Genomic DNA, 12,500 nt, shown 5'->3' with positions numbered 1-12,500 from the left:
GTATGGCAGATAACACAGCAGGTCAGTTATCCCACTATGATGTGCGATGTCTGATGATACATTTGGCACTCAGGTCTGTGTTTGTGTGTGTGTTTGTGTGTGTGTGTGTGTGTGTGTGTGTGTGTGTGTGTGTGTGTGTGTGTGTGTGTGTGTGTGTAGTTCCCTGCAGCGTTTGAATTTAATGAGTACTTCCTTTTGACGTTGCTGGATCACCTGTACAGCTGTCTGTTTGGGACCTTCCTGTTTAACTCTGAACAGCAGAGAGTCACTGAGGTGAGTGTGGGTGTGTGTGTGTGTGTGTGTGTGTGTGTGTGTGTGTGTGTGTGTGCATGTTTTAGTACTGTACATGTATTCGCTCAGAAATGTTTATCCTGATCTAAATATTCTTAAACGAAGGAGACTTCCTGTGTTTGTGTGTTTTGTGTGTGTGTAGGAGGCACAGAAGCGCACAGTGTCTTTGTGGTCATTCATTAACAGTCAGTGGGAGGAGTTTGTGAATCCTTTGTACGTTCACTACGACACACATGTGTTGTTTCCTTCCGTCTCTATCCGACACTTACAGCTGTGGACCTCCTACTACATCCGCTGGAACCCCCGCCTCAGACCACAGGTACACAAAACACACACACACACATTAAGTAATATAAAATACTGACAGTATATGTATCTGCAGGAGCCGTTGCACCAGCGATATAAAGAGTTGCTTGCGAAGAAGGCGGAGCTTCAGAAACGCATGGAGGAGCTTCAGCGTGAAGTAGTGAATCGTGCATCTGCATCTCCTGAGAGGGCCGGGTCGCCCACTGTCCCCGCCCCTACTATAAACACCTTCATATGATCGTCTTCTCTCCCTTTCTATCTCCCACACACTAAAACACAACTGTTAACGTTGAACCCACACTAAGTAATCATTACTATGATCAACAGTGCTGTAGGTTTTATTCAGATTACATAAACTCTGCCTCCTGTTTAAAAGCATCCGGTCACATAAAAAAAACCTGCAGAGTCCAATAGACGTTGTATTTCAGTAGTTTGTTATACAACACTGACTTACTAATTATTTAAGCATAAATTGAGTGTGTTAGGGTGTGATCACATAATGCAGCCAATCAGAGGGCACCACACAAGCCTAATTAGCATATTACTTTATCTTTATCATATTGTAAGTAAGGCTAGCCCGTGAACATCTATGTAATAAGTACTTGAACAACAGCTTTGATCCAAAACTGTGTGTGTGTGTTTTGTGTGTGTGTGTGTGTGTGTGTGTGTGTGTGTGATCTCTATCATAACCTGGATTAGCTGGAGTAAAATATACACTAATGCACACATATTGGATATTGGATTAACACTGTTTTATATCCTGAATAAATGCTTGTTATCAGTAAAGTGTGTGTGTGTGTGTGTGTGTGTGTGTGCAGTAAAATACAGATTGACTATGCCTGTTTATTTGAAATTGTTGTTATAAAAGTAGATCGCCTTTAATAATGGTGATGAATCTTCACCAGTGTTAACATTATTTAAAAAGAAGCCCTGAAGGGGTATCAGTGCCCCCCTGCCCCACATCATAAACATGTTCTCTTCCACCAGATGGTCTAAAGCTAACAATCCGGAATGTTCCATAAACTATAAGAATAAATATATAAAATATTTTGATTAATTGTAAAGAATCATCTATAAATCACACTGTAAATATAAATAACTGAATCTGTAGCGTCACAGCATTAGTGTACGTAAGCTCTACGTCATCGTTAGGGCGTGTCTGAAAGACGTGCAGGAACGAAACTAGGATTGGAGACTCCGATTTAAAACCATAAACCCCGCCTACATGTACAAGCCCCTCCTATATATCTTTTTCTCATTAGCTGTAAACGCTCGCTGCTGATTGGCTGATCCCGCCCCTATCGGAGCTGCTGATTGGCTGATCTCTGTTTCCTTTGTGGCGGCAGTTCGCGTCCGGTTCGCGAGGAAACTCCGAAGCACAAAAAGAAAAAAGAAGCGGACAGCTCACAGGAAGCGGAAATCCGGAATTTAATCTTATATAGCAGAGTGTGTGTGTGAGAGAGAGAGAGAAAAAGAGAGAAAGATTTGGAGATTAACTGTGTATGTGGAGTTCTGTGTGAGCGGAACCTGAGAGCGACGATCTTACTGTGATCTGAGCTAACAGGCTAATGCTAGCGTAGTGTGTGCGCGCGTGTTTTAGAGCAGTAGTTTCGTGTGTGTGTGTGTGTGTGTGTGTGTGTGTGTGTGTGTGTGTGATCTCTATCATAACCTGGATTAGCTGGAGTAAAATATACACTAATGCACACATATTGGATATTGGATTAACACTGTTTTATATCCTGAATAAATGCTTGTTATCAGTAAAGTGTGTGTGTGTGTGTGTGTGTGTGTGCAGTAAAATACAGATTGACTATGCCTGTTTATTTGAAATTGTTGTTATAAAAGTAGATCGCCTTTAATAATGGTGATGAATCTTCACCAGTGTTAACATTATTTAAAAGAAGCCCTGAAGGTATCAGTGCCCCCTGCCCCACATCATAAACATGTTCTCTTCCACCAGATGGTCTAAAGCTAACAATCCGGAATGTTCCATAAACTATAAGAATAAATATATAAAATATTTTGATTAATTGTAAAGAATCACCTATAAATCACACTGTAAATATAAATAACTGAATCTGTAGCGTCACAGCATTAGTGTACGTAAGCTCTACGTCATCGTTAGGGCGTGTCTGAAAGACGTGCAGGAACGAAACTAGGATTGAGACTCGATTTAAAACCATAAACCCCGCCTACATGTACAAGCCCTCCTATATATCTTTTTCTCATTAGCTGTAAACGCTCGCTGCTGATTGGCTGATCCCGCCCCTATCGGAGCTGCTGATTGGCTGATCTCTGTTTCCTTTGTGGCGGCAGTTCGCGTCCGGTTCGCGAGGAAACTCCGAAGCACAAAAAGAAAAAAGAAGCGGACAGCTCACAGGAAGCGGAAATCCGGAATTTAATCTTATATAGCAGAGTGTGTGTGTGAGAGAGAGAGAGAAAAAGAGAGAAAGATTTGGAGATTAACTGTGTATGTGGAGTTCTGTGTGAGCGGAACCTGAGAGCGACGATCTTACTGTGATCTGAGCTAACAGGCTAATGCTAGCGTAGTGTGTGTGCGCGCGTGTTTTTAGAGCAGTAGTTTCGTTGTGTGTGTGTGTGTGTGTGTGTGTGTGTGTGTGTGTGTGTGTGTGTGTGTGTGTGTGTGTGTGTGTGTGTGTTGCGGTGATGGCGAGCTCGGCCCTGTACGCCTGCACCAAGTGTAACCAGCGCTACCCGTTTGAGGAACTCTCTCAGGGACAGCAGCTCTGCAAGGTGTGTGTCTCTGTTTGTGTGTGTGTGTGTGTGTGTGTGTGTGTGTGTGTGTGTGTGTGTGTGTGTGTGTGTGTGTGTGTGTACGTACAGGATGGTAAGGTAAGGTGTGTACTCAGCCCTGAGTGTAGGTGTGTATTGTGATGTGGTCACAGACCCCAGGTGTGATCCGGGCTGTATGGTTACGGAACACCTACAGTGTGAACGCACGCACGCCTCCATTCGTTTTGCAGAGAAAATAAGGAGCTCCTGATCAACTGCCTCCAGAACCCCCGCAGATACCTGAGCCTCATCTATTTAGTTGCATTAAATGAGAGACGGCGCTGTGTGAAAGTTACTGCCTAATATTGTAGCTGTAGCGTCACTGCAGTGTTTCTGTGACGTCACGGCAACTCTTGTGTAACGTCACTTTAAAACAGCGCAGTAACGTCTTTGAAGTCTCTTGTACAGGTGCATGAGATCAGAGCACCAGACATTTCTGCTGTAATAACTCTGAGGCATTCTTCAGCAGAAACCATCGAAAAACTCGTGATCAGGAATTGTGCTGCTGGAGATGTTTATAACACCAGATACACACACACACACACACACACTGATCAGAGTAACTAATCTGATTAATAAATACACACATTAATATCAGGTGTGAGCAAGTCATCAAGAAGCTTTTATTGTCATTTCAAACAAATAGCTGACACAGTGAAATGTTTGTGAACAGGAGTGTGCATCCGTTTGTCCTACACACAGAGTGAAGATCGCACTCCGATACCCTGTTTGTGTGTGTTTACAGGAATGCCGGATTGCCCATCCCATAGTGAAATGCACCTACTGTAGAACCGAGTTCCAACAGGAGAGGTAACACACACAGTCCACTCAGCAGTGAAGAATAATGAGATATCAGAGATGTTCCTCATGTGATTCTACACTGACCGTTTATTACTACACAACACCGGGTAGAGCCTGTGTGTAATCATATTGTAAACAGCGTTCTGGTGTGTGTGATGGTGAAGGGTGGTGTGTGTGTGTGTGTGTGTGTGTGTGAGATGATGAAGGGTTTTTGTGTGTGTGATTGATTGTGAAGGGTGGGGTGTGTGTGTGATATGGTGAAGGTGGTGTGTGTGTGATGGTGTGTGTGTGTGTGTGTGTGTGTGTGTGATGGTGAAGGTGGTGTGTGTGTGTGAGAGATGATGAAGGGTTTTGTGTGTGTGTGTGATGGTGTGTGTGTGAGATGGTGGAGGGTTGTGTGTGTGTGTGTGTTTTGTGTGTGATGGTGAAGGGTGGTGATGTGTGTGTGTGTTTTGTGTGTGATGGTGAAGGGTGGTGGTGTGTGTGTGTGATGGTGAAGGTGGTGTGTGTGTGGTGTGTGTGTGTGTGTGAGAGAGATGATGATGAAGGTGGTGTGTGTGTGAGATGATGATGATGATGATGAAGGGTGGGAGTGTGTGATGGTGAAGGTGGTGTGTGTGTGTGTGTGGTGAAGGTGGTGTGTGTGTGTGTGTGTGTGTGTGAGAGAGATGATGATGATGAAGGGTGTGTGTGTGAGATGATGATGATGATGATGAAGGGTGGGAGTGTGTGTGATGGTGAAGGTGTGTGTGTGTGTGTGTGATGGTGAAGGTGGTGTGTGTGTGTGTGTGAGATGATGATGAAGGGTGTGTGTGTGAGATGATGATGATGATGATGAAGGGTGGGAGTGTGTGTGATGGTGAAGGTGTGTGTGTGTGTGTGTGATGGTGAAGGTGTGTGTGTGTGTGTGTGTGTGTGTGTGTGTGTGTGTGTGAGATGATGATGAAGGGTGGGAGTGTGTGTGATGGTGAAGGTGTGTGTGTGTGTGTGTGTGTGTGTGATGTTGAAAGGTGGTGTGTGTGTGTGTGTGTGTGTGAGATGATGAAGGTTTTGTGTGTGTGTGTGTGTGTGTGTGTGTGTGTGTGTGTGTGTGTGTGTGTGTGTGTGTGTGTGTGGTGTGTGTGTGTGTGTGTGTGTGTGTGTGTGTGTGTGTGTGTGTGTGTGTGTGTGTGTGTGTGTGTGTGTGTGTGTGTGTGTGTGTGTGTGTGTGTGTGTGTGTGTGTGATGTTGAAAGGTGGTGTGTGTGTGTGTGTGTGTGAGATGATGAAGGTTTTGTGTGTGTGTGTGTGTGTGTGTGTGTGTGTGAGAGAGATGATGAAGGTTTTGTGTGTGTGTGTGATGGTGAAGGTGGTGTGTGTGTGTGATGGTGAAGGTGGTGGTGTGTGTGTGTGTGTGATGGTGAAGGTGGTGTGTGTGTGATGGTGAAGGTGGTGTGTGTGTGATGGTGAAGGTGGTGTGTGTGTGATGGTGAAGAGTGGGAGTGTGTGTAATGGTGAAGGTGGTGTGTGTGTGTGTGAGATGGTGGAGGGTTGTGTGTGTGTGTGTGTGTGTGTGTGTGTGTGTGTGTGTGTGTGTGTGATCATGATTATGATGGGTGGTGGGTCTATAAAACAGTCTATTATAATAATGTATGTGTTTCATTACAGCAAAACAAACACCATCTGCAAGAAATGTGCACAGAACGTCAAACAGTTTGGAACAGTAAGTTTTGTGCGTGTGTGAGGTGATAAAATGATTAAGTACAGATTTTGCTGTACTGAATGGGATCTTGCTGTGTGTGTGTGTGTGTGTGTGTGTGTGTGTGTGTGTTAGCCAAAGCCTTGTCAGTACTGTAACATCATCGCAGCCTTCATTGGGACAAAGTGTCAGCGCTGCACTAACTCTGAGAAGAAGTACGGCCCACCACAGACCTGTGAGCAGTGTAAACAGCAGTGTGCCTTCGACAGGAAGGAGGAGGGCCGGAGAAAGGTGTTACACATACGCACTAACACCTTACACTGCGGTGGTAATGTCACCATTACCACCGCAGCACCTCACACAAGTACACACACACACACCATGACCACCGCAGCACCTCACAAGTACACACACACACCATCACCACCACAGCACCTCACACAAGTACACACACACCATCACCACCAGCACCTCACACAAGTACACACACACACCATCACCACCGCAGCACCTCACACAAGTACACACACACCATCACCACCACAGCACCTCACACAGTACACACACACACACACCATCACCACCACAGCACCTCACACAGTACACACACACACCATCGCCACCACAGCACCTCACACAAGTACACACACACACACACCATCACCACCACAGCACCTCACACACACACCATCACCAGCACCTCACACACACACACAGCACCTCACAGTACACACACACACCATCACCACCACAGCACCTCACACAAGTACACACACACCATCACCACCACAGCACCTCACACAAGTACACACACACCATCACCACCACAGCACCTCACACAAGTACACACACACACACACCATCACCACAGCACCTCACACAAGTACACACACACCATCACCACCGCAGCACCTCACACAAGTCACACACACACACCATCACCACCGCAGCACCTCACACAAGTACACACACACACACACCATCACCACACACCTCACACAAGTACACACACACCATCACCACCACAGCACCTCACACAAGTACACACACACCATCACCACACAGCACCTCACACACACACCATCACCACCGCAGCACCTCACAGTACACACACACACCATCACCACCAGCACCTCACAAGTACACACACACCATCACCACCGCAGCACCTCACACAAGTACACACACACCATCACCACCGCAGCACCTCACACAAGTACACACACCATCACCACCACAGCACCTCACACAAGTACACACACACCATCACCACCACAGCACCTCACACAAGTACACACACACACCATCGCCACCACAGCACCTCACAAGTACACACACACCATCGCCACCACAGCACCTCACACAAGTACACACACACACCATCGCCACCACAGCACCTCACACAAGTACACACACACCATCGCCACCACAGCACCTCACACACACACCATCACCACAGCACCTCACACAAGTACACACACACACCATCGCCACCACAGCACCTCACAAGTACACACACACCATCGCCACCGCAGCACCTCACACAAGTACACACACACACACCATCACCACCACAGCACCTCACACACACACACACACCATCACCACCACAGCACCTCACACAAGTACACACACACCATCACCACCACAGCACCTCACACAGTACACACACACACACCATCACCACGCAGCACCTCACACAAGTACACACACACACCATCACCACCAGCACCTCACACAAGTACACACACACACACCATCACCACCGCAGCACCTCACACAAGTACACACACACACCATCACCACCACAGCACCTCACACAAGTACACACACACACCACACACACACCACCACAGCACCTCACACAAGTACACACACACACACACACACCACCACCACAGCACCTCACACAAGTACACACACACACACACACCATCACCACCACAGCACCTCACACAAGTACACACACACACACACACCACCACAGCACCTCACACAAGTACACACACACACACCATCACCACCAGCACCTCACACACACACACACCATCACCACCGCAGCACCTCACAAGTACACACACACCATCACCACACACACACCATCACCACCACAGCACCTCACACAAGTACACACACACCATCACCACCACAGCACCTCACACAAGTACACACACACACACCTTCACCACCACAGCACCTCACACAAGTACACACACACACACCATCACCACACACACACACAGCACCTCACACACACACACACCATCACCACCACAGCACCTCACAAGTACACACACACACCATCACCACGCAGCACCTCACACAAGTACACACACACATCACCACCACAGCACCTCACACAAGTACACACACACCATCACCACCACAGCACCTCACACAAGTACACACACACACCATCACCACCACAGCACCTCACAAGTACACACACACACCACAGCACCTCACACAGTACACACACACCATCACCACCAGCACCTCACACAAGTACACACACACCATCACCACCGCAGCACCTCACACAAGTACACACACACACACACACACACACATCACCACCGCAGCACCTCACACAAGTACACACACACACCATCACCACCGCAGCACCTCACACAAGTACACACACACACACACCATCACCACCGCAGCACCTCACAAGTGTACACACACACACACACACACACACCATCACCACCACAGCACCTCACACAAGTACACACACGCACGCCATCAGCACCTCACACAAGTACACACACACACACCATCAGCACCTCACACAACTACACACACACACACCATCAGCACCTCACACAAGTACACACACACACCACCACAGCACCTTACACAATACACACAAACTTAATGAATAACCTCAAACAGTTTTGCACACAACTGTGTGTGTGTGTGTGTGTGTGTGTGTGTGTGTGTGTGTGTGTGTAGGTGGATGGAAAGCTGTTGTGTTGGCTCTGCACACTCTCGTACCGCCGCGTTCTACAGAAAACTAAGGAACAGCGTAAAGGCCTTGGCTCGTCTCATTCCAACTCCTCATCACTCAGCGACAAGGAACACCGTCACCATCATCGCCACAGCACCTCACACAAGTACACACACACCCCCACAGCACCTCACACAAGTACACACACACACCGCCACAGCACCTCGCACAAGTACACACACACACACACACACACCGCCACAGCACCTCGCACAAGTACACACACACTCACCGCCACAGCACCTCGCACAAGTACACACACACACACCGCCACAGCACCTCGCACAAGTACACACACACACACTGCCACAGCACCTCGCACAAGTACACACACACTGCCACAGCACCTCGCACAAGTACACATCGCCACAGCACCTCGCACAAGTACACACACACACCGCCACAATACCTTGCACAACCGCCACAATACCTCGCACAAGTACACACACACCGCCACAGCACCTTCCACAAATACACACACAGAGCACACAGCTCCTCGCACGCACATACACACTTATTTCTATGCTTTGTTGTTATAAAATAAATAGATTCGAGTGCAAATGCTCTGTTTTTCATGGCTTCAGTTCATCTTTTTTACTAGTGAGTAGAGTGTATAAAAATGTGTGTTTGCAGACTGAGCAGCAGTTTGAGTCCGGAGCAAGAGCAACGACTGTGGGAACAGAGGTGAAATAGATTTCTCACATACATACACACACAATGCATAAAATGTGTTCATTTACATGGAGAAATTCCCCATTTAGTATCTAGTGAGGTTAATAGACAGCAGGCCAGTAAGATGATTGTGTATAAATAGTGTATCTTGAGAAACAGTCAGAGGTGAAAGTAATGAAATTTAAACACTTTGCTATTGTATTAAGTAGTAAATAAAAATAATAGAGGCGAAATTAAAACCTTCAGCACAAAACATGTTTATTCACACCGTCCTTTCTTTACTAGGATATAAAAACAACTCTGTTTTAATTAGTAAACATTTGTTCAAATCAGCACCACAATCGCACTTTTGGTAAGGTTCCGTCAGTGCTGAACTATAAACAGGTTTTAGAACAACAAATGTTTCTATCCAGGAAATGTCTTTTTCAGGGAATGAACTTACAATAGCATGACTTTGTAGTCAAAGAGTCCTGATGCTAAACTAACAACATTCTTCTCTGAAAACTTCAGCAACTGCTTTCCTCAGTTCCCAGATATATACAAACAGTCGTGATGCTACACAGTGGAAACACGGCCATGTCACCACAGTTGTTTTTTTTTTAAACGTGTTGCAGCCATTAAATTCAAAATTGCCCTATTTTTTGATTAGAATGGTACATGTTCTCACTTTATTTTTCTATTTATTATCAATAGAATGAGTTTATACGATTTGCAAATATTTGCATGGTTTTAACTTTTTTTCGAATCGGGGTTGCAAAAGTACAAAGGTGATACACACTTAAGAGTTAATGTGTGTGTTGGGCCAGGTGTGTTCTGCTCTTGCTATAGACACACACGGGAGGTTGTATTGTCATAGTAACAGTGTTGTCCTTTATAGCCATAAATCATCATCCATTCAGAAGGAAACACCAAAGAAGAAACCCAAACTGGAGCTGAAACCATCCAATGGAGACAGGTGTGTGTGTCTTCTGTGTCTGTGGTGTTGAAATGCACTTTAGTAGGTTTGATTTGAGCCTCTTCGTCCATCTTTACAGTAGCTCTATAGCGCAGTCAATGGACTCAGGTGGGACAGATAACTTCATCCTGATCAGTCAGCTGAAAGAGGAAGTGATGTCACTGAAGAGGCTGCTGCAGCAGAGAGACCAGACCATCCTAGAGAAGGACCGGAAGGTACACAGACACACACATGCGCACACACACACACACACACACACACACACACACATAAATACTTATCCAGGTGTCTTACACACAGCTTTAGGTTCCTGCTGCTTTTCACAAATGAGAGTGTGTGTGTGTGTGTGTGTGTGTGTGTGTGTGTGTGTGTGTGTGTGTGTGTGTGTGTGTGTGTAGTTGACTGAGCTGAAGGCTGATTTTCAGTACCAGGAGTCGAACATGCGAGTGAAGATGAACAACATGGAGAAAGCTCATAAAGAGGCCATGGAGCAACAGCAGGTAGTGTGTGTGTGTGTGTGTGTGTGTGTGTGCGCATATGTGACACATTTAGTGTGTATATTTTCTTGTTTACCTTACTGTCATTTTTCTTTTTGGCTTTCTCTCATCAATCACCTGTCTTAATCCCGATTCCTGCACGTCTCTGTGACCCGTCTGTGACCCGTCTGTGACCCATCTGCCTGTAGGCGAAGAACAGGGAGTTGATGAAACAGGTTGCTGCTCTCTCTAAAGGAAAGAAGCTCGATCGCACCAGCAGCTCCCTTTTGTTACCATGACGACCACCTCTCACCCACACATCACCATGTGTTATCACTGTGAGGAAGCTGAGGCCGTATGAGTCGCATCCAACAGCCCCCCCACCCCAATCCAATACCCCACTCACACACATTCACAAACAGACAACTTGTCTATCTCTACATCTGTATTGACCCCCCCCCCCCCTTCTCCCTCCCTGTTTCCCTCTCTTCCCATCTGCTGTCTCTATTCTTCCCCTATCAGTCTTCCTCTCCCAATCCTGTCCTGATCCTGTTTGCTGTCTCTTTCTCCATCTCTGATTATTCTGTCCCTCTTCTGGTGATACCACTAATGATGTCATGTATGCAGTCCTGCCCCAATCATGTGACTTGAGGGGTTATGCTGTGGACAAACTTGGTGGCTGGGCACACCGACCCTGCAGGACACACACACACACACACACACACACACACACACACACACACACACCATATGTCTGTCTATCTGCAGAGAGTGACTGTACAGCTGCCTGTCTCTCTGCCTGTCTGCCTACATATGGGTGGGTTTTTAATCGCCGCAATGATGAGGATTTTATTATTCTGTTTAAAAAAGAATTGTTATTCATATTATAGGACTCTCTCTCTCTATTTCTCTCTCTCTATCTCTCTATCTATATATTATAAGTCTTTGTACTGTGACACTTTTGTATTTTTTATTTTGTCCTCCAGAGTGTGGAAATTTCAGGAACAATAAAACTTTTAAAACTTTTCTGACTCTGTTTTTGTGTGTGTGGGAGAAAGACTTCTTTCCTGAGATTACTTCAAATAAAATTGGAGCTAAATCTGCTGTTCATCGTGGGAATTGTTATGGAGCATTTATTTATGTAGCTGCTTTAAAAATGGATGCAAATCTCTATTTATGTAACATAATCTTACTCACAATAAATAAATCAGCCCCTAATTCTCTTATGAATTTTAATTCACACATCTTTACAGGATTATCTCTTGTATTATTATTATTAAAAGCAGTTTTTATTTTTGTTACTAGTAGAATGTCATGTCTCTGCTCTTCCACCGGGGGCGCTGCAGACAAACAACGGTCTCAAATTTGTCCCTAACAGGTTCCTGTAGCAGTTTCCTCTGGTGCCGCGCGGTGGATTCTGGGAGATCAGCTCTGAGAGAAGGTAAGAGCTCTATAATAAAGCGCTGCTTATTAATGATGAATGTTCGGTAGAGGTTTAGCGGAGTGGAGCGGCGCT

At 46.0% G+C, this 12,500-nt stretch overlaps 3 protein-coding genes across 10 annotated transcripts in view; all 3 read left to right on the top strand.

Moving 5' to 3' along the window:
• mtmr2 (myotubularin related protein 2) overlaps window positions 1-1,383 on the top strand; it is a 23,604-nt gene extending 22,221 nt beyond the window's left edge. For all 6 annotated transcript variants that reach the window (XM_046838662.1, XM_046838665.1, XM_046838663.1 and 3 more), the window contains 4 exons: window positions 1-21; window positions 160-273; window positions 434-610; window positions 674-1,383. The exon at window positions 1-21 is cut by the window's left edge and continues 72 nt beyond it. In XM_046838662.1, coding sequence (XP_046694618.1) covers window positions 1-21; window positions 160-273; window positions 434-610; window positions 674-835 — 474 coding nt within the window. In that variant the 3' untranslated portion in view covers window positions 836-1,383. The remainder of the gene's footprint in view (window positions 22-159; window positions 274-433; window positions 611-673) is intronic.
• A 1,493-nt stretch (window positions 1,384-2,876) lies between these two features.
• fam76b (family with sequence similarity 76 member B) lies at window positions 2,877-12,010 on the top strand. Of its 2 annotated transcripts, none has more exons than XM_046838673.1 (10): window positions 2,877-3,351; window positions 4,136-4,200; window positions 5,838-5,892; window positions 6,004-6,159; window positions 8,827-8,987; window positions 9,515-9,565; window positions 10,431-10,508; window positions 10,591-10,723; window positions 10,907-11,008; window positions 11,194-12,010. In XM_046838673.1, exons 1-10 carry the CDS (start codon window positions 3,265-3,267, stop codon window positions 11,281-11,283), a joined length of 978 nt encoding a protein of 325 aa, XP_046694629.1. In that variant the 5' UTR covers window positions 2,877-3,264; the 3' UTR covers window positions 11,284-12,010. The 2 variants fall into 2 exon arrangements, with proteins under 2 accessions (XP_046694629.1, XP_046694628.1); XM_046838672.1 differs by having other exon boundaries at window positions 2,880-3,351; window positions 10,588-10,723.
• A 311-nt stretch (window positions 12,011-12,321) lies between these two features.
• The window catches only part of cwc15 (CWC15 spliceosome associated protein homolog), a 10,444-nt gene continuing 10,265 nt past the window's right edge, over window positions 12,322-12,500 (top strand). Inside the window, exon 1 of one of the 2 annotated variants that reach the window (XM_046838676.1) lies at window positions 12,322-12,425. The gene's annotated coding sequence lies outside the window, so the exon portion shown is untranslated. Of the gene's footprint in view, window positions 12,426-12,456 lie in introns of those variants that run through there. The other variant, XM_046838677.1, reaches the window with a different exon arrangement.

Source organism: Silurus meridionalis, chromosome 25, assembly GCF_014805685.1.
Source record: "Silurus meridionalis isolate SWU-2019-XX chromosome 25, ASM1480568v1, whole genome shotgun sequence".
NCBI classification, from domain to species: domain Eukaryota; kingdom Metazoa; phylum Chordata; class Actinopteri; order Siluriformes; family Siluridae; genus Silurus; species Silurus meridionalis.
This window is presented reverse-complemented; position numbering and strand designations above follow the sequence as displayed.

Bases quoted from the DNA above. Each gene is read 5' to 3' on its own strand.
- fam76b (XM_046838672.1), top strand. From the start codon at position 3,265: ATGGCGAGCTCGGCCCTGTACGCCTGCACCAAGTGTAACCAGCGCTAC. The intron at 8,988-9,514 runs GTACACACACAC...GTGTGTTTGCAG, and splicing joins CGCCACAGCACCTCACACAA to ACTGAGCAGCAGTTTGAGTC. The intron at 10,724-10,906 runs GTACACAGACAC...GTGTGTGTGTAG, and splicing joins TCCTAGAGAAGGACCGGAAG to TTGACTGAGCTGAAGGCTGA.